The 21498-nt window shown below is 54.1% G+C and overlaps 1 protein-coding gene across 1 annotated transcript in view; it reads left to right on the top strand.

Moving 5' to 3' along the window:
- Positions 1-21498, top strand: part of Lrp1 (LDL receptor related protein 1) — a 92660-nt gene that overhangs the window by 46454 nt on the left and 24708 nt on the right. Inside the window, exons 20-42 of the mRNA XM_048361289.1 lie at positions 1013-1180; positions 4460-4642; positions 5193-5393; positions 6342-6587; positions 6785-6982; positions 7902-8106; positions 8283-8447; positions 9255-9499; positions 9776-9907; positions 10181-10408; positions 10595-10769; positions 10858-10952; positions 11173-11322; positions 11488-11628; positions 12247-12381; positions 13913-14044; positions 14240-14374; positions 14532-14661; positions 14779-14905; positions 15339-15490; positions 15582-15706; positions 15972-16349; positions 18610-18799. Coding sequence (XP_048217246.1) covers positions 1013-1180; positions 4460-4642; positions 5193-5393; positions 6342-6587; positions 6785-6982; positions 7902-8106; positions 8283-8447; positions 9255-9499; positions 9776-9907; positions 10181-10408; positions 10595-10769; positions 10858-10952; positions 11173-11322; positions 11488-11628; positions 12247-12381; positions 13913-14044; positions 14240-14374; positions 14532-14661; positions 14779-14905; positions 15339-15490; positions 15582-15706; positions 15972-16349; positions 18610-18799 — 4036 coding nt within the window. The remainder of the gene's footprint in view (positions 1-1012; positions 1181-4459; positions 4643-5192; positions 5394-6341; positions 6588-6784; positions 6983-7901; positions 8107-8282; positions 8448-9254; positions 9500-9775; positions 9908-10180; positions 10409-10594; positions 10770-10857; positions 10953-11172; positions 11323-11487; positions 11629-12246; positions 12382-13912; positions 14045-14239; positions 14375-14531; positions 14662-14778; positions 14906-15338; positions 15491-15581; positions 15707-15971; positions 16350-18609; positions 18800-21498) is intronic.

Here is a 21498-nt window from a genome sequence, read left to right as displayed (position 1 = left end):
CCAGCGGCTCCAGCCCTGGCTCTCGGGTGAGGATGGGTTGAGTCGGTGCCACATTGCCCTCCTCCTTACCATGTCTCCAGTGCCAATGGTTGCCCTGGCGGTTTCTGTGTTTCAGAGAAGGATTGTGGGGACGGCTCTGATGAAAAGACCTGTCCTGAGCCTGCCGGTCAGTGCATAGAAGCACATGCACCATCACCCCAGAGCCTCAGCTGGCCTCAGCCACCCCTAGAGCCCCAGGCCCCTGTCCCAGAGTTGCTAGAATGTAAAGGAAAAGCAGCAGAGAGGAGAATGGAAAATGTAGCAGAGAGGGCAGAGGGCACCACCCAAGAGAGGAGGGCACAGAGAGGGTGATGAGAAGGGGAAGCAAATCTAATTGGATTTGAGGGGCAGGACCACAAACCATGCGGGACAGCTAAACCCCAGTTTTCCCAGGCATCCTGTGGGTGTGGAGGGCAACCCAGCACCCCCTATCTTAGGGCCCAGAAGGCAGGATGCTAATTCAGCCATCCTCAGAATCTTCAGAAGAGGCTCTTTCCCTCCCCGCCACAGGCAGGCCCCTATGAGCCAGCAGCCAGCACCGGGTGGATACCCAGCAGAGACCAAGCTTAGCGCAGGGCCTAATGAAGCCCTTCCCTTCCCAGAGAACCTCCCCTGCCCTCTACCTACCTCTCTCCCTCCTGAACCAGAGAAGCCCTGCCTGCCTGTCCCCCAAAGAAATCAGACTCTGTCCTCGTCCTTTGCAACAGCTCCTGCCCCTGCCCACCCCCAGCCTTTCTGAGACTCAGAGAGTGGCCCTCCTGGAGCCCTCCTCACCCCACCCCACCACGTGGGCCATGGTGCATGCTGCAGTCTATGCAGTTTCTGTGTCTTTTCTGTTTGTTATTTTCTCAAGTGGGGGGGGTGTGGGCTGTGGGTGGGAATGAGGAGGTGGAGGGGATGAAGCTGGGTCACAGGTAGGCTGTTCTGCTCACCTCCTCTCTGCCTTTCCCCTTCTTTCCTCCCCTCTTCCCAGACAATGACTGTGGGGACAACAGTGACGAGGCTGGCTGTAGCCACTCCTGCTCTAGCACCCAGTTCAAGTGCAACAGTGGGCGTTGTATCCCTGAGCACTGGACCTGTGATGGGGACAATGACTGCGGGGACTACAGTGATGAGACTCATGCCAACTGCACCAACCAGGGTGAGCCCCCTGGGACTGATGGATGGAGTGAGGACAAAAGTAGGCCCACCTCATCAAGCCGTTTGGCCCAGCCATCTGTCCCTTGTGTGCCTGTCCCCATCTGGGAACAGATGTGATAATAGATGGTGCAGGGTGTCATGAGGACACTGGCCACCTGTGTCCTTCATGAGGTTCCTGTCCTATTGGAGAGGGAGATGGCCAACTAATCTTTGCCACACCCAGGGCTAAGATCATAGGCCTTGCAGCCAGGTGATCTTGGCTTTGGGCTCCAGCCCTGCAACTTAATATCCGGGTGGCCTTGGGCAGGCTACTTAGACTCTCTGGGCCTCTGCAGAGTGGGGTAATAATAGCACTGATATCATGGCACTGACATGGGGTTTAGTGAGATGATGCTCCAAGAGCGCTTGGCACAGGGCTATGTTTCCTAAATTGCCTGAAGAAAGGCAATTCCTACCTGTAGGAATGAGTGAGTACCCAGGACCCAAAGAAGAACAGACAGCCTCGTGAGGACTCCTGATACCCAGGCTTCATTTCCTGGAGGACATAGGCCTTCTCCAGAAATGTTGGCTGATTATTACCATGGAATAGTATAGATTCAGGGTTGCCTCGCTTCTAGGAAAGTTAGAAATGGAGGGTTTTGTTTTTGGTTTTTGGAGGGTGGACTGTGGTCCTGGGGCTTAAACTCAGGGCCTGGGTGCTATTTCTGAGCCTTTTGTTTTTTTGTCTCAAGGAGAGTGCTCTACCACTTTGAGCCATAGCTCCACGTCCACCTTTTTAGGTACTTAATTGGAGATATAAGTCTCACAGACTTTCTTGCCCTGGCTAGCTTCAAACCACAATCCTGAGATCTTAGCCTCCTGAATAGATAGGACTATAGGCATGAGCCACTGGCATGTGGTGACTTTAAGTTTTTTAAAAACTGTAAACCAGGGCTGGGGATATAGCCTAGTGGCAAGAGTGCCTGCCTCGGATACACGAGGCCCTAGGTTCGATTCCCCAGCACCACATATACAGAAAACGGCCAGAAGCGGCGCTGTGGCTCAAGTGGCAGAGTGCTAGCCTTGAGCGGGAAGAAGCCAGGGACAGTGCTCAGGCCCGGAGTCCAAGGCCCAGGACTGGCCAAAAAAAAAAAAAAAAAAAAAACTGTAAACCAACATCTTCCCACAGGCCTTATCTAGCACATGAACTACCAGTTTACAGCTTCTGTCTGATGGAGTTATACAGCCCATGTTAAGTGAGACAGTTCTGAACATTGTGTACCACCACGCACCCCACCTGAGAGAGAGGCCTAGGAGGGTCATAGGAGGCTTAGGAAAAGCTGAGTGCTATGGATAACACTTGTAATCCTAGCTACTTAGGAGACTGAGAACTGGGGATTGGGGTTTGAGGCAAGCCTGGGGAAGAAAGTTCATGAGTCTCTTATCTGCTGTAAACTAGCAAAATGCCAGAAATGGAGGTGTGGTTCAAGTGGTAGAGCTTCATATTTGAGCAAAAGAGCTAAGGGACAGCACCCAGTCCCTGACTTCTAGCCCCAGTGCCAACACACACACACACACACACACACACACACACACACACACACACACACACACGGAGAGGAGCAGGGGAAGGAAAGAAAAATAGGAGGCTCAGGAAAGTCACTGAGTCTCTAGGGACTCTGAGAAGTACTGAGTGACCAGGATTGTTGATGTCCTGAAGTCCTAAGGATGATTCCCTCGAGGCTGTGTGGTATAGTGAGCAGGCTCAATGGCCTCCAGATGAGCCAGACAAACCTGGACAAGTGGCTTCTGTGTGAAATGAGTCAATGAGGCCAGGCACGTAGCATCATCAGAGGCCCCACTGGTACTGATAAGTATGGTTCTGAGTCAGGATGGTCTGGGACCCACTTCCCGGAGGAAGTGGGTTTGAATGCGAATAGACTGTGGGTAAAGGGAGAGAAAGGCTTCCAGTAGGGTTGGAGGTGGCCTGGAGATCTCTGCAGTTCAAGACTCAGCGGGGAAGCTGAGCACTTTCATGGGGTGATGGTGAGGCCAGATTGACTAGTCTGATGGAGAAGGCTCATGTAGGGACAGTAACAAATCAGGCTATCCCCTGATATTGCAGAAAGGTTTAAGTACCCCAAGGAAGGAATATCAGCTCGGAGGCTACTGACAAAGGTGCAGGCACAGGCTGAGTGCAGCCATGTTCATGGGCAGATGGGTAGAGGAATCCAGTACCCAGTGGCAGCCTGGCAGGGAGGCTCGGCCCAGTGCCCGGCCATCTGGGCTATCACTTGGGTGGCACCTTTGCAATCCTGCTGGCCTCCAGAGTTAGATCCTGTGGATGGAGTGATCCTAGTGAAATAGTCAGCTCACACTCATCCATGACCTCAGGCCTGCACACAGGGAGTAAATGCCAAGCCCTTCTTCCTGGCCTATCTCTGACCTCCTACTTGCACCCCTGACATTCACCTCCCCTTCACTCTGCTCTAGCTCTGTCGGCCTCCTGGCCATTATTTGAATGTGTTTGGCATAATCCTATATGAGCTTTGCACTGGCTGTTCCCTTTGCTGAGAATGTGCTTCCAGAGACCCTGTGGCTTGCTCCAATGCCCCCTGCTCAGAGGTCTCCCCTGACTCTCTTAGCTAAACGTCATCGCATCAAGCTCCAGCCTCTACCTGGCTTTGTCTCCACAGTCCCTGAGCATGTGTCATTATCTACTGTTCCATTCTAGATCTCTCTCTCTACACTAGTATTTGAGCTTCACGGAGGCAAGGGCTTGGTCTTGATCACTGCCAGCACCAGAGACAGTACATGGTACCCTTAGCTAGCACTTGATAAATGTTCGTGGAAGCCAGGCATTGGTGATTCACATCTGTAATCCCAGCTACTCAGAAGGCTGAGATCTAAAGATCATGAAGCCAAACAGTCAGGAAAGTCTGTGAGATTCTTATTTCCAATTAAACAGCAAAAAAGCCATGAGTGCAGATGTAGCTCACGTCTTAGAACACCAGCCTTGAGTGAAAAGGCCAAGTGAGAGCACAAAACCCTGAGGTCAAGCCCCAGTACCAGCATTCCACCCCCCTCCCACTGCAAAAAAAAAAAAAAAAAAAAAGGGTTGTAGGATGGATGGAGGAATGCTTGGCCCGTTGAGATCTGAGTGTGAAACAGGGAGATTAGAGATGGTCCTGGATTCCTTGAAGGATAAGGCCTAAGGCTCTGGGCCTCTAAGCTCACACCCAAGCTGATCATAGAGAAGGGGGTAGGGAGACTAACCCTGAGCTCCCCCTCCCTCCTGCAGCCACAAGGCCCCCTGGTGGCTGCCATACTGACGAGTTCCAGTGCCGGCTGGATGGGCTGTGCATTCCTCTACGGTGGCGCTGCGATGGAGACACTGACTGCATGGACTCCAGCGATGAGAAGAGTTGTGAAGGAGTGACCCATGTCTGTGACCCGAACGTCAAGTTTGGCTGCAAGGACTCAGGTGAAAAGAAGGGTCGGAGAAAATGGAAATGGGGCCACCTGGGTTGGAGGAGCCCATCTTGAGAGCTGTGACAAAGGGACAGCACTTCTGCAGGGATGGGGACACTGTGACACAAAAGGCAGCACAAAAAGCCTTGTACGTCACCCACTGGGAGAGGCGTGGAGGAGCCAGAGCCTGTCCACGGGACTTGGGAATCAAGATCCTGGCCAGAATTGAGCTTTAGTACCTTCTTTGTTGCCTTTGAGGGTTTGACAGAAAAAGCCTCGGGGAAGCTGGGTGTGGTAGCTCATGCCGGTAATCCTAGCTACTTCGGAGGCTGAGATCTGAGGATAGTGGTTTGAAGCCAGCCGAGGCAGGAAAGTCTATGAGACTCTTATCTCCAATTAACCACCAGAAAAACTGGAAGTAGAGCTGTGGCTCAAAGAGGTAGAGTGCTAGTCTTGAACAGAAAAGATCAGGGATAGTGCCTGGGCTTGAATTCAAGTCCCACCAGGGTTTCTAGTGCTAGTGGACCCCAAGCTGGGCCCCTCATACCGCACCCCTCCCTCAGCTCGGTGCATCAGCAAAGCGTGGGTGTGTGATGGTGACAGCGACTGTGAAGATAACTCAGACGAGGAGAACTGCGAGTCCCTGGCCTGCAGGCCTCCCTCCCATCCTTGTGCCAACAACACCTCGGTCTGCCTGCCCCCTGAGAAGCTGTGCGATGGCAATGATGACTGTGGAGACGGCTCAGATGAGGGCGAGCTCTGCGGTGAGGCTGGTCGGGAGGGTCTAGGATATGGGGAGGAGGTGAGGCCAGGGCAGGACTGTGTGGAGAGGTCTAGAAAGAGGGTTGGGCATCAGGTTGATGTAGGACTCACACTGGTGCTGTGTGAGTCCTCTCTCAATTTTCTAGTATTCACGCCACAAAGCAACCTTGCAAGGCGGGGACCACTGTGTCTCCATTCTACAAATGAGAAAGTAGAGGCATAAAGAGGTTAAATTTCTCGGTCTAGGATCACACTGCTCCTAAAGCTTCGTGCAGACAGTATGGTGCTCCCCTGCTGGTCTGACAGAGGCTCAGGTTGAGAACTGATGATCACACAGGTTTGGGGAAGAGGTGAGGGTTTAACAGGGCTCCCGGGCCCAGGTAGAACTTGTGAGAACAAGAGGAGAGGAGGGTGCACATTCAAGGTCCAAACAGAGGACGTTGAGGGAGTCAATCCCAGAGGCAGGAAGAGCCATAGGGTGGCACATGGGGCAAGGAGTAGAGCAGCCATACTACCTCTTTCTCCTCCGTAGGAGCCATGGAGATAAGGCAGGCTGGGACTAGTTAAATCGCCATTGGCCATTAGGCCCATCCAGGGGGTGGGACATTCCTTAGTGCTCTAAATCACACCCAAGTCAGGAAGAGTTCTAGGAAGAGGGACTGAACCCAGGAACCCAATCATGGACCGAAGAAGGGACAGGGCAGTTGGGACGAGAGAAATAAAAAGAATGGGAGCAATTGTCCTGGGCATTGGTGCTGGGACCCCAATCCTGGTCCTGGAAAGCATTAGGTGGAGGCTTGGTGTGAGTGGGGAAGATGGGGACTATGGGAAGGACACCAAGGCTTGGTCTGGGCTGTACAAGACTTGAAGCCCAGCAGGTCCATAGTCCTGCTTCCTTCCAGATCCTGACCCTGGGCCTGTCCCCTGCCTGTCCTTCCCCCCTCCCCCAGACCAGTGCTCTCTGAATAACGGCGGGTGTAGTCACAACTGTTCAGTTGCACCTGGCGAAGGCATTGTGTGTTCCTGCCCTCTGGGTATGGAGTTGGGCCCTGACAACCATACCTGCCAGATCCAGAGCTACTGTGCCAAGCACCTCAAATGCAGCCAGAAGTGTGACCAGAACAAGTTCAGCGTGAAGTGTTCCTGCTATGAAGGCTGGATCCTGGAGCCTGATGGCGAGAGCTGCCGCAGCCTGGGTGAGATGCGGAGGAGGGTGGCCGGGCAGGCTAGGCAGGCCTGGGCCTGTTTGAGCCAGGCTTGGGTGGCCAAATGCCAAAGGCTGAGTTTTCCATTCAGGCCTCAGAATGGCCAGAGCCAACAGAGACCCTGGACAGGGTAACACAGAGGCAGCAAGCTCCCCCTCTCTGACTGAATCATGTCCTTCCCACCTTAGACCCATTCAAGCCGTTTATCATCTTCTCCAATCGCCATGAGATTCGTCGTATTGACCTTCACAAAGGGGACTACAGCGTCCTAGTGCCTGGCCTTCGAAACACCATCGCTCTGGACTTCCATCTCAGCCAGAGCGCCCTCTACTGGACTGACGTGGTGGAGGACAAGATCTACCGCGGGAAGCTCTTGGACAACGGAGGTACCTGGAATTGATGCCAGGATTGCACACAGATGGGGAAACTTTGTCACTCAGGGCCACCGACCCAGATCCAGGTGGCCCCAAAGCAGAAGCCTTGGCTCCCCACCCCCCACGCTTCTGTTAATTGGTCTAGATTTTGGTGTGGGTCTGAGAGCCCGATGCCCCGTAATTATTGTCAGCAGAGTTACCAGCCTGATAATTAACAAAATGATCACCCTTTCTTTGGAATGGCCTGGAGCTTGGCTCCCAAGTGCTGGAATTGTAGGCTTGAAAGGAAAAAAAAATGTAGGGCTGGAGTACCTGGGCCTTTGGTCCCACAGCAGCCCAGATGGCAATATTATGCACCTACTATCCACCTGGGCACTAGGAAACTGCGGTTGTGTGGTCAAGGAGGGTCCCCAGTAAGTTGGCTTCTGAACAAAGTCTCAAAAGAGGCACAGTTTACCAAAGGAGGTTGGGTTGTTTGTAATAAAGGAAAACAAAACTATCTCAAATGTCCATCAACAGGGGAATAACTAAGTAAATTATGATATATTCACACCATGCAAAGTGTCTAAAGTATTAAGGTATATGCATCTATCCACATAGGAAAATCTTTTAAGATATTCTGGGGGAGTGCCTACTTCCTCGTATTAAGTCAAACCCCTAAAGTCCCCATGCTCTGCTCAGACCTCCTCCTCAAAGTTAGTCCTTACGAGAGCTGCAGACAGAAGGTGTCCTCCATCCCACTCATTTCTCTGCTTAACCTCCTGAGAGGATGAGCGGCCTGAGTGAGGAATGGGGGTGTTGGGAAGTTCACTGTTGGGAGCAGCAGAGGTATTAGCAGAGGTGTCAGGGTGGAGGGTAGAACATCCAAGGATACTAGGATCCACACACCTAAAATCCCCACCCCCAAGACACTCTAACTCTCTCTTCTCAGCCCTGACCAGCTTCGAGGTGGTGATTCAGTATGGCCTGGCCACACCCGAGGGCCTGGCTGTAGACTGGATTGCGGGAAACATCTACTGGGTAGAGAGTAACCTGGATCAGATTGAGGTGGCCAAGCTGGATGGGACCCTCCGGACCACCCTGCTGGCTGGTGACATTGAGCACCCAAGGGCAATCGCGTTGGATCCCCGGGATGGGTAAGGACTCTGCCCATCCCTTCCTGGCCCTGGGATCCCCGACACGTCCCAGTCAGCCTGACCAGGGGCACTTGTCTCCTCAGTGCTATTGACCCTCTTCCCACCCTTTACCTACAGTCCTACCACAGACCCTGAAGTTTTCCCTCCTGACCCCCTTCTCCCTCCCCATTCCCCAGAATCCTATTTTGGACTGACTGGGATGCCAGTCTACCCCGCATCGAGGCAGCCTCCATGAGTGGGGCAGGGCGCCGCACAGTCCACCGAGAAACAGGCTCTGGGGGATGGCCCAATGGGCTCACCGTGGACTACCTGGAGAAGCGCATCCTCTGGATCGATGCCAGGTCAGTGCCCTGACCCTCTCCCACTTGCTGGAGAGGCCTAAACCTGCAGCCCCAGGGCGGAGTGAGAATCCACAGCTGCAAGGACAAGGGTAGTGAGATGTCTTTGGCCAAAGACCCAGCATTGTAGAAGGGCTGGGGTGAGGGAGAGGCTCAGGCAGGGGGAGCAGAGGCGAGTACGAGAGGACCAAAGCAGGGCCATCCCCTGTGGTTATCTGCTCACATCTGCCCTAGTCTGGGGGCTCTGTCTGCCTAGAGCAAGGGGAGACTTCCTAATCAATCTCCTTGGAGAGGGTGCCTTGGGGGGGGGCCCAGGGGGTACTGGGGCTTGAACACAGGGTCTTGGGTTCTCGCTGGGCTTTTTTTTCTTAAGGCTGGCATTCTAGTATTTGAGCCACACCTCCTCTTTTGGCATTTTGCTGGTTAACTGAAGATGAGTCTTACAGACTTTTCTGCTTGAGCTGGCTTCAAGCTGTGATCCTCAGATCTCAGCTCCTGAATAGCTAAGGTTACAGGCCTGAGCTACCAGTGCTTGGCTGCCTTTTTCTAACTTGCACCTAAACCCTGTATTGGTTGTCAGTAGCAATCCTGGTGAGAAGAGTCGGACTCCCTGGGGGTGGGGGGGGGAGGTGTCTAAGGGTGGGACCTGACTCCTGTTGATTCTGCCTCTCCGGAGGCAGCAGGGCTTGGGAGAAACAAGGCCCCAATGTCCAGCTGGGAGGACTGCAGGCCTGGGCGCGGGAAAGTGGGCACCTGGGGAAGGCTGTTCGAAGCTCTCTCCATCCTCACTCCACTCCATCTGACCCTCAGGTCAGATGCCATTTACTCAGCCCGTTACGACGGCTCCGGCCACATGGAGGTGCTTCGGGGACACGAGTTCCTGTCACACCCATTTGCAGTGACGCTGTATGGAGGGGAGGTGTACTGGACTGATTGGCGGACAAACACGCTGGCCAAGGCCAACAAGTGGACTGGCCACAATGTCACTGTGGTACAGAGGACCAACACCCAGCCCTTCGACCTGCAGGTGTATCACCCCTCCCGGCAGCCCATGGGTAAGATACCCGAGCCTCGAAGGCTGACAGACAGACACCAGCGTCCCTTCTGACTTGATGGGGAGGCAGATGGTGCAAACAAGGGGTGGAGCAGCTGTTAGCAGCAGAGGGGGGCTTGGCATCCAGGTGTGTGTGTGTGTGTGCGTGCGCGCGCGCGTGTGCGTGCGCGTGTGCGTGCATGTGTGCGTGAGAGCCACTTGAGGGAAGGGAGGCATAGGTGAGAAAAACCAGGTAAGGACTAGTTTCAGGATGTTCTTTCTCTTCTCTTCCCTCTAGCACCCAATCCTTGTAAGGCCAATGGGGGCCGGGGTCCCTGCTCCCATCTGTGCCTCATCAACTACAACCGCACTGTCTCCTGCGCCTGCCCCCATCTCATGAAACTCCACAAGGACAACACCACCTGCTATGGTAGGACAGCCCTTCCCCCTAGAACCCTGGGAAACTGGGGAAACTGAAGCCAGAGGGCAGTGCTTAGATACCCGGATGTTAAGGGAAGAGAGGGTTCTAGTTAGAGAGGTTCCCAAGATGGGCATGGTAGGAAGAAGCCGTAAGCCTGCTAGCACCTGGTAGAGTTGCTGTCCCAGAGCCAAGAGCCAGCAGCAAGCAGAGCGAAGCAAAGGAGGGGCCCCAAAATTCGATGTTTAGGAGGGCCCTCAGTGACCAGCCTTGCCCTCTTCACAGAGTTTAAGAAGTTCCTGCTGTACGCACGCCAGATGGAGATTCGGGGTGTGGACCTGGATGCCCCCTATTACAACTACATTATCTCCTTCACCGTGCCCGACATTGACAATGTCACTGTGCTGGACTATGATGCCCGGGAGCAGCGCGTTTACTGGTCTGACGTGCGGACGCAGGCCATCAAGCGGGCCTTCATCAATGGCACGGGCGTGGAGACCGTCGTCTCTGCAGGTCTGGTCTAGTCCTGTTCCCCTTACCCAGAACTCACACCCGACCCCAACCCTGATGTTCCTTCTCCCTATCCTGCTCCCTCTTGGTGAGCCACTGGGTCAGCTGACCTCTGGAACAATGCCATCTCCCCCTCCAGCCTGTGCTCTGCACATGTCCAGCCACCAACCCGCTGCTGCTTTTCCCCAGATTTGCCAAATGCCCATGGGCTGGCTGTGGACTGGGTGTCCCGCAACCTCTTCTGGACCAGCTATGACACCAACAAGAAGCAGATCAACGTGGCCCGACTCGACGGCTCCTTCAAGAATGCAGTGGTGCAGGGTCTGGAGCAGCCCCACGGCTTAGTGGTCCACCCTCTTCGTGGGTAGGCCTGGGCCCACGGCTGGGAGGCATGTGGGAGGGGCTGGGAAGAAGAGGCCCCCAACCTTCCCCCTCTGGGCACTCTTCCCCAGGAAGCTGTACTGGACTGACGGGGATAACATCAGCATGGCCAACATGGATGGCAGCAATCGCACCCTGCTCTTCAGCGGCCAGAAGGGCCCTGTGGGTACGAGCTACCCTGCCTGTTCCTTCAGCCCTCCCCTAACTCCTCTTCTAGAAGATGATCTCAGGGTCCCTCCAGCCTCCCGGGTCCTCCCCTGGCTCCAGCTTAGCCCCTGGTCTTACCGCCCTCCCCTAGAGCCCTGTCCTTCACACATACTCTTTTTCCCACCTCTGGATCTGGCTCTGGTGCCAGAATCCCTAGCAGTGACACCCCCATCTTCCAGGCCTGGCTATCGACTTCCCTGAGAGCAAACTCTACTGGATCAGCTCTGGGAACCATACCATTAACCGCTGCAACCTGGATGGGAGCGGGCTGGAGGTCATCGAGGCCATGAGGAGCCAGCTGGGCAAGGCCACCGCCTTGGCCATCATGGGTGAGGGCTCGGGTGGAGGGACAATGAGGATGGGAAGGGATAGGCCAGCCAGACTGGCTAGGAAGTAGGGACTGCCTCCTTACATAATGACATGGGGTCACAGGCCCTTCAGCAGCACTGGCTCGGGGGCCTTCCCAAGGGTCTCATCCCCTCCTGCTGCCCCAGGAGACAAGCTGTGGTGGGCAGACCAGGTGTCGGAGAAGATGGGCACGTGCAACAAGGCTGACGGTTCGGGCTCCGTGGTCCTGCGGAACAGCACCACACTGGTGATGCACATGAAGGTCTACGATGAAAGCATCCAGCTGGGTAGGCAGTGGGGGCAAGGGACCGGGTATCTGGGGGTTCCAAGGCAATGGGGCTGGGGACAGACAGGACCTTCAAAGTGGCTCCAAAGTAGGTCCAGGCTGCCAGAACAGAGTGTGGGGCGGTGAACAAGATGAAAGCCACCTAGGCTCCCCTGTCACCCCAGGGGCTCCTTTTGCTTCTTCTCACAGCAGCCTGGTCACCAGGACCAAGAAGCTAGGTGGCAAACGATCTGGGTTAAGTTGAGGGGGACTCTTCCAGGTCCTGGGTGAAGTTGGTGAGCGTCCTGTTTCTGACCCTCAAGACTCGGGTCCCCAGGAAGGCTACTTAACCCTTCCCCCTTCCCCCCCCCCCATGGGGCTTGAACTCAGGGTCTGAGAGCTGTCCTTGAGCTACTTTTTCTCGCTCTCTCAAGGCTAGCCCTCTACTACTTTGAGCTACAGCTCTACTTCTGGCTTCCCAGTTGTTAATTGGAGATAAGAGTCTCACAGACTTTCCTGCCCTGGGTTGAATTTGAACCACAGTCCTCAGATCTCAGCCTCCTGAGCACAGCTAAGGTTATAGGCATGAGCCACCAGCTCCCTGCTTCACTTAACCCTTCATCTCTGCTGCCTTCCCCAGACCATGAGGGCACTAACCCCTGCAGTGTCAACAATGGTGACTGCTCCCAGCTCTGCCTGCCCACGTCTGAGACAACCCGCTCCTGTATGTGCACAGCTGGCTACAGCCTCCGGAGTGGCCAGCAGGCCTGTGAGGGTCAGTGCCCCGCTTCTCCTCCCTGCCTGATCCCTCACCCTGGATCCACCTCTTCCTTCTCTTACCTTGGGGACCAAGACCATTCAGCACGTACCTCTAGGGGCCTTGTGGGTTGGATGCTTAATAAGCACCCCCTTTGGGCTGGATGTAGGGGGAACCCACAGGTGTCCCCTGTGCTCCCACTGTGCTCTGCAGCCTGAGCCAGAAGAAGGGGCCTATGTGTGCAGGAAGATGGACTCTAATGCAGCCATGACTATCCAATGCCCCCCATAGGTTTTGGAGATGCTGGGAGATAGGCAGGCTAGAAGAAGAACGGAAGAGGTGTGCTAGGAGCTGGGTTTACAGGATGGGGAGGAATGAAGGCTTGGGTTGGTAGCTGTAGTATGTGTAGTGGTAGTATGTGCTTAGCATCACCATGCCCTGAGTGAAAGCAGGGGATGAGGGGTGAGGGATCTTCCGTGATCCAAGTTTGAGCAGAAGCAGCAGAGAGGGCTTGAGCAGGGCCCCTGGGCCAAACGGTGGACAGGGTATGGGCAGTGTGATAAGGCCAGGAGGTAGGGTGGGGCTCCTGTGGCTTCAGCCACACATGCCTAGAAGGTGGTGTTTGGGAAAGATTAACCTGGTAGCCTTGCTGGCAGAATGGGGGAGGGAGAAACAGAGGCAGTTAGATCAGTTAGGAGACTATTAAGAGGCGTCTCCAGGAGATGATGGGGACTGGGCTGGGCCCAGTAGCTGGGTTGAAGAGAAGGGGTGAGACTCTCAGAGATATTTCACAAGAACTTGCTAACTGGTTTGCCAGCTTGCCCCAGGACAGTACTTTTTCCCAAAGTGAGCTCCCAGGAACCTCCCTTTGATGTGGGTAGATGTTACAGAAAGAAACACTGGGGTGAACAAAGTTTACAAATGTTTCTTAGCACAGCTTCTCAGAGCCTTGAATTTGCTTGTCTATACTGAGCATTGCAGGAGAGGATTCTGCTGTCTGGATTTCCCATAGTTACTTGGCCACTCATGGTTTTTGTTTTTTGCTTTTTCTACCCAGCTTCCGTCAGAAGATTCATTTGGGAACACAATATATTAAAGGGATAAAGGAAAAGGGGGGTTGCTAAGATGCATGACTAAGATCTAGGAGAATGGGATAAAACTGGCTCCAGAGTGAGTGAGCAGGTGCCGGGAAGGTTGAGTTTGATGTGTTGGGAAAAGGTGTGGCCTAGAGCAGGGAGGACAAACTGGAAACCCAGACTTTGGAGTCCTGTGATCCTGATTGTTCTGAGCCTCCCAGCTTCTCTCCCTAAGGGCCTCTAGAGTTGGTTTGGGTGGCCAGAGTGAGGAGGGAAACCCAAGTCTCTGCTGCCCTCTAGTGTTCATTAGATGTCCTGCAGGTGGTTCACCGTAGCTGGGCTCTCCTGCCCTTCCAGCCTTGTGAACTTCTTCAGGCTGGGGGGCAGGGAGGGGGGTTGGAGAAAAGGGAGACAAGTCGAAAGTGACAGGAGCCAGTTTCCGGAGTGTTATCTTATAAGTCCCTGTGTTTCAGGTGTGGGCTCCTTTCTCCTGTACTCTGTGCATGAGGGAATCCGTGGAATACCCCTGGATCCCAATGACAAGTCAGATGCACTGGTCCCGGTGTCAGGAACCTCTCTGGCTGTTGGCATCGACTTCCATGCTGGTGAGCAGGAGTAATGAGCATGACCCAGGACGCTTGGGGGTAATGCTCTGATGTCTAGGTAGAGTCCATCCTGGTGGGTTGGGAAGGGCTTCCACACCTGCCCTGCTCCCACCCAGCATCTCCCCTTCCAAGTACATGACTGAGACCCTTCCTGAGCTCTGCCTTATTGGGCATCCTCACATTGGCTCCTCTCAGAAAATGACACCATTTACTGGGTGGACATGGGTCTGAGCACCATCAGCCGAGCCAAGCGGGACCAGACATGGCGTGAAGACGTGGTGACCAACGGCATCGGTCGCGTAGAGGGCATTGCGGTAGACTGGATTGCAGGTGAGATATGAGAATCAAACAAGAGGGAGACACGGCGTTCTGAAGGAAAGAGAGAAGGTGGGGTGGGGCAGAGTCAATAGGGAGCTGCAGGAGTTGGAGGGGGACTCGTGTCTCCACCAATCTACCTGTGCCCCCCCCCCCCAAACTCTCTCCTCAGGCAACATCTACTGGACAGACCAGGGCTTTGATGTCATTGAGGTCGCCCGGCTCAATGGCTCTTTCCGTTACGTGGTCATCTCCCAGGGTCTGGACAAGCCCCGGGCCATCACTGTCCACCCAGAGAAGGGGTGAGGAGCTGGTCAGGCTTGAACCTTGCCCTGTCACTCTTTTAGCTCCCCCTAGTGAAGCCTAGTCTCTTGCATGGTCAGGATACTGACAACTCCTGTTTTGCCTGTACCTTACAGATACTTATTCTGGACTGAGTGGGGCCAGTACCCACGTATCGAGCGGTCTCGCCTAGATGGCACAGAGAGAGTGGTGTTAGTCAATGTCAGCATCAGCTGGCCCAATGGCATCTCAGTGGACTATCAGGTTTGGACACCCCTAGCCCTGGAGCTGGAGGGGTAGATTTCCCTTAGCAATTGCTGAGCCCTGGGCAGGGGAAGACATGGACCAGGGAGAATCTTGGGTTCCTCTAACCCATCTTCCACACAGAGTAGGATTTCTTGGCCATGTGGAGAGTGAGAGGCTGGGGTTGGAACTTAGCAGAAGAACACTTGCCTGGTATGCTTAAAATTTGATGCTCAGTACCAGGAATATTAATAATATGTACATATATTAAGTTTTGCAAGTGAGAGTGTTTCACACAGAGTTAGCATAGAAGTAGGGCATGGGGAAGGAGACTGGAAGAGGAGAAAACTGAACATAGCCCCACGCAGGAGCACTCTCTCACGGCTGCCTGGGATACAGGGGCTACTCAGGGCTGGGGGCTAAGGTGAAGTGAATGGATGTCTCTGTTCTGCAGGATGGGAAGCTATACTGGTGTGACGCTCGGACAGACAAGATCGAGCGCATCGACCTGGAGACGGGAGAGAATCGCGAGGTGGTCCTGTCCAGCAACAACATGGACATGTTCTCCGTGTCTGTGTTTGAAGATTTCATCTACTGGAGTGACAGGTGGGGGCTCTGTCCTGCCTTCCCCTGCCTGTCCCCTCCCTCCTGGTTCCACAGGTGCTCTGCTTATGTCCTGCCCTCCCTTTCCCAACAGGACTCATGCCAATGGCTCCATCAAACGTGGGAGCAAAGACAATGCCACAGACTCGGTGCCCCTGCGAACTGGCATTGGGGTGCAGCTTAAAGACATCAAAGTTTTCAACCGGGACCGGCAGAAAGGTGAGGCTGAGGCTCTGGCTGTAGAAGATTGGTGAGCCAGGGCTGCCTGGCTTGGGAGGATGAAGAAAGACCAGGAGAGATACACGGGGGAACTTTCCATGAGATCCCAGGACAGATCTAGGTGTTGAACACGGGCGGGGTGTGTGATCTGGGGATACCAGGCAGAGCAGGGCCCTAACTGGAGTTTCTACTGACCAAGCTGTGAGAGGGACCAAGGAGCCTTGGTCCCTGGCTAGCCCTGCCCTTTGTCTCCCTCACCCTCCAGGAACCAACATGTGTGCGGTAGCCAATGGTGGGTGCCAGCAGCTGTGCCTATACCGGGGTGGTGAGCAGCGGGCCTGTGCCTGTGCCCATGGGATGCTGGCAGAAGATGGGGCCTCATGCCGCGAGTACGCCGGCTACCTGCTCTACTCGGAGCGCACCATTCTCAAGAGCATCCACCTGTCAGACGAGCGCAACCTCAATGCGCCTGTGCAGCCCTTCGAAGATCCCGAACACATGAAGAACGTCATTGCCCTGGCCTTCGACTACCGAGCAGGCACCTCCCCGGGGACCCCTAATCGCATCTTCTTCAGTGATATCCACTTTGGGAACATCCAGCAGATCAATGATGATGGATCAGGGAGAACCACCATTGTGGAGAGTAAGCCAGGCTGGGAATCCTCCCAGGAAGTGGGAAGGGGGAGGGCATCAGCACAGATGGCACCCCTCCCCTAGCTCTAGTCCTGTCTACTGCAGGTCCTGACCTGCCAGCCAGATTCCTGTGTCATTATAGTTCTGACAGGTTGGAGTCAGTAGCTTCCCTCCTCCCTCCCTTTCCCCTCCTGCACTGGGTTCTGTTCTGCCCCAGCACTCCCCAGCACAGGCTCCAGATCTGGGCTCTGGTGCTCTGCCAGTCACTTAGGCAAGTTTCCGACTATAGCAAAGCCTGCACTTTCTCATGTACATGAAGAGGCAGGGTCCAGAGGCTGCCTGTGCCCACGAAGGCTTGGCTCAGCATGGGGGCCCATGGGGTGGGGGAGGGGGGCACATGACCCAGAGCTCAGTGAAGCCACAGAATTTTCTCTGCAGCCCAGACTTTCAACTATTTGGAAACTTTTTTTTTTTTTTTCCTGTGCTGATCCTGGGGCTTGAACTCTGGGCCCCGGCTCTGTCCCTGAACTTTTGTTCTCAAGGCTAGTGCTCTACCACTTAGACCCAGCTCCACTTCCAGCTTTTTGGTAGTTGATTGGAGATAAAAGTCTCACAGACTTTCCTGTCTGGGCTGACTTCAAACTGCAATCCTCAGCTCTCAGCCTCCTGAATAGCTAGGATTACAGAGGTGAACCACCAGCACCCAGCCTCTTTGGAAACATTTGATTGCTCAATTATGTGTGTTTCAGTTCATTCTGGAGCCCAAGGCCTTGACTCATTTGTTCTTTCTTCTTTATTCAGCTGGTCCACAGACCCACCAAGCATTGAACTAGGTTCTGCATATTCAGCAGAAACAAACCAACAAATCCACACTTGTCCTTTCAGCTTCCTCTGGGACATTTTCTGACTTACAAAATCTTGTCTGTATGTCTATCTTGATGGGTGTGGTGACTCAGACCTGTAAGCCCAGCCACTCAGGAAGTGCAGATCAGGAGACTCTTGGTTTGAGGCTACCCATGCAAAAAGTTAATAAGACCCCTGTCTCAACATACAAGTCTGTGTGGTGGTATGCCTGTGATTCTAGTTACACAGGAGTTGTAGGATCAAGGTCTGAGCCTAACCCCAGGGCAAAACACAAGACCCTACTTGAAAATAACTAAAGTAAAACAGGGGATAAGAGCTGGATGCTAAGTGACTCACACCTATAATCCTAGCTATTCAAGATGAAGCCAGCCTAAGCAGACCAATCTATAAGACTCTTATTTCTAATTAACCAGAAAAGAGCTGGAACTGGAGGCATAGTTCAAAAGCCAAGTGAGAGTGTGAAGCCTTGGGTTCAAACCCCAGTACCCTCTATCCCCAAACCAGTGTCCACCTGGTATGGCAAAAGATGCTTGTAATCCCAGAACTCTGGCAGCTGAGACAGAATGAACATGAGTTGAAAGCCAGTCTGGACTACATAAATAATAAAATTAAAACACAGCATCCAAGGGGCTGAGGTGGAGCTCGGTGGTAGAGCATGCATTTCATATTGCAAGGCCCTGGGTTCCATCTCCAGCATCAAAGAAAACACAAAAGTAGAGTCTCGGGCTGGGAATATAGCCCAGTGGTAGAGTGCTTGCCTTGTATACATGAAGCCCTGGGTTCAGTTCCTCAGTACCAATTATATATTTTTTTAAAAGCCAGAAGTGGCGCTGTGGCTCAAGTGGTAGAGTGCTAGCCTTGAGCAAAAAGAAACCAGGGACAGTGCTCAGGCCCTGAGTCCAAGCCCCAGGACTGGTTAGAAAAAAGTAGAGTCTCAAGCTAAACTGCACTGTAACATAACTTGATCAAGAAAGACTGGCAGAGCCGCCCCTCCCTTCAGGCTGTGCACACTACCCTGTGGTGGAGCCACATGAGGTGGAACCACATGAGCCGGAGCCACTGAACCCTGAGTCTTCCTCCTCTTACGTGGCTGCTCAGCTGTATCTCTGGTTCTGGGTTTGTGTCTTCTTACCTGAGGTCTGCCTTACAAAACAATCCCATTGAGTCTTTTGGAGTAGGAAGCTGTCCAGTTCAGCACACATAGGATTCTGTGTACTGAAATCCATGTTGCACATGTGGACAGAACCCCAGCTCTGAAAGAGCTGTATTCAAGACACAATGTAGGTCCTTCCCCCTGCTGTTACAGAAGCAGGTGCCCCACAATGTAGCCCTAGCGGCTGCCAGGCCACCCCCTAGCTCTGTCCTTTGGCCCTTCCTGACCCGCGGCTGTGGCTGTTTCTTTGCAGACGTGGGCTCTGTGGAAGGTCTGGCCTATCACCGTGGCTGGGACACTCTCTACTGGACAAGCTACACAACATCTACCATCACCCGCCACACCGTGGACCAGACTCGCCCAGGGGCCTTCGAGCGGGAGACAGTCATCACCATGTCTGGAGACGACCACCCCCGGGCCTTTGTGCTGGATGAATGCCAAAAGTAAACATTCAGCCCCAGAAGTGGGGGCACAGGGACTCTGATCTGGGGAGGGAGGCAGAAATTGACCTAGAGAGCCCCAGGTAGGGGATGCAGGAGGAGGAAAGGTAGGCTTCATCCAGACCTCTGTTCTTCCTTGCTGTGTGGCCTCAAGTGAGCTGCATAAACCTCTCTGAGCCTCAGGAGATACAGCAGGTTAATAGTTCAGATGCCAAGACTAGAGGAAGGGTTGGGACTGTAGAGGATGCTTCTGGCTTTGTGGTTGATTCAGTCCTCAGACACCAGTGGTCAAGGCACAGCGCAGGTCCTTTGTGGCCTTGAAACTCAAAATCTCAGGCAAAGACACCCCCCCCCCCCCCGAGTGACCCCTAGGCATGTGGAAAGCTTGGAACCAGGCCTCCAAGCCCCCTGGCTTGGACAGAGTTCATCTTCATGGGACCAGTGACAATGGCTTGGGGCTGTCACAGTGACTAAGTGGCATTGTGCGTGTTAATAATAAAGTAGAGCTGCCTGGATAGGAGAAGGAACCAAAGCCTGAGGAGGAAAGGCTGAGGGCCGGTAGGGCCCACAAAGCAACCGCCCCCCCCCCCCACCCCGCCCTGGCATAGGCAGGCACCAGAGTCCAAGCCAGGAAGAAAACAACCCAAGTGTGGGTGCTGTTCCCCAGCTCCAGGGGCCCACCTACTCTCTGTGCCTGGCTTGCGTTCTTGTGGGGGAAGCCACCCCATTCACCATAGCAATCCTGGCCTGTGTATGAGCAACACTTTTTCCCCTGATTCAGCAGTATTTGGAATGTTCTCAAAAAGCCTTACTAGGAAACTAAGGGACAAACAAACCCAAAAGCTGCTACATAGAAACCATGAGTGCCGAACCCAGATTCCACCCTGGGCTGTCTGTCACTCCAGTCCGGCTCTAGCCCAGCCAGCAGGCCCTGCCAGCTTGGCACAAGGGCCCTCTGTTTCCTCTGCCTCATTCCCCGCCGTGACCCTTGATGCCCTCACCTGTTTTGAGGTGGCCCTGACACCAATGGTATCCTTTACAGCCCTGAGCCTCTGTGGAGACACCTTTAGGCTAGTGTTGTCCCCACCCCCACTCCCCACCTTCCCCAGGACCAGTGGCATTTGTTCATCAGCAAGGGGCTTCTGAAACCACACAGGTGCCAAGAATCCGGTAGGGAACAGGAGCAGGGGCCCCTGCCCCCAGGGCTTATATGATTCTACTCAGGGTGGGGCACTATGCAGAGGACCTGCCCTGCTGGAACCCCGCCAAGTCCTCTGAGGGGGTGACTGGAGGGTGCTGACGCCGGAGAAGGACACAGGGTCCCCAAGGAGAGAGTGGGAATGTCTGAGCAGCCTTCCTCAGCCAGAAGGAACAGGCACTTTGGGGAGTTGAAAGGAGCCAGTGTGGCCCGGATGGAGGTGCAGAGGACCCCACTTCCTCCGGATGGACCCACCCCAGACTGGGAGGAGGGATTTTATTGGCTCTGAGGAACTCACAGTTAGGCAAGTAGTCCACTGTGTGGCTGGCTGCTGCCCACCTGGCCCAGGAACACATTCCTCCCTCCACCCTACCTCCCCATAGAGCCGTCTTACCAGCCTCAGAGCCCACTGTTACATCAGCACCATTCTTCGGTGTGCCGTTACTCAGTCCCAGGAAGCTGCTGGAAGTGGGAGCTGGCAGGGCCCGAGGTCCCAGGAAGCTGCTGGGAGTAGGAGCTGGCAGGGCCTAAGGCCATGGAAATCCCTGCTGGGGACCAGCAAGCGAGTCTAGTCAAATGAGGACTGTAGCCACTAAGGCTCCGTTTTCTCCTGTGCAAGTTGGGGGGGGAGGGGCAGTTGAGTGGGAATACCATCTCTACCTCCCACCAAACTACCAAACTTACCTCCTGATTCCACCAGCATCTAGAACCTTCCTCCTCATGCCTGTTCAGAAGCTCATGAGCAACCAGCATCTTCCTCAGGGATGAGGGCCTAGCAGAAGCAGGTGATCGTTCACCTGTGTGGGGAGGCTTGAGGTGGGGGCAAGAAACCTGGAGAGCTTTGGGCAAAATAGGCTGCAAGAGCAGCAGGAGTCAGGCATGGGTCCCACTACAGAAGCAGAGGAAGGAGCTCCACCCCAGTGTGACATTCAGGGGACAGGGCCCACCATCCAATAGTGGGTGGACCTGAGGCCTGACACCTACACTGTCATTGTGTCATGCCTGACAGCCCCTGCAGTCTACGCATGGCCTGCCTAGGGCCTCCTTTACCCAGAGGAAGTGTTCAGGGTCAGAGCTGGCAAGACACAGTGCTGGCGTTCAAACCACAGCTCATAAAGGTCTTAAATTATAATAAAGGGTGAGTCTTGAAGATGTGTGTGTGTGCCCGTGCATGTTTGTGTGTTGGTACTGGAGCTTAAACTCAGGATCTGGGCACTATCCCTTAGCTTTTTTGCTCCAGACTGGCGCTCTCCCAGTTGAGCCACAGCTCCACTTCCGACTTTTTGGTAGTTAATTGGAGGTAAGAATCTTGTGGATTTTCCTGCCTAAACTGGCTTCAAACTGCAATCCTTAGATCTCAGCCTCCTAAATAGCTGGGATTATAGTCATGAGCTACTGGCCCCCTGCTCTAGAGGACTTCTTAAGGGTAGGATCCAGGGTGGTTTAGGAAAAAAAAACAGCTCTACTGCCAAGAAGAGAGAGCATTTGGGGGATGGGGGAGCAT

This window comes from Perognathus longimembris, chromosome 1, assembly GCF_023159225.1.
Source record: "Perognathus longimembris pacificus isolate PPM17 chromosome 1, ASM2315922v1, whole genome shotgun sequence".
Lineage (NCBI taxonomy): Eukaryota > Metazoa > Chordata > Mammalia > Rodentia > Heteromyidae > Perognathus > Perognathus longimembris.
Note: the sequence above shows the minus strand (reverse complement) of the source record. Positions and strands in the feature narration are given on the sequence as shown.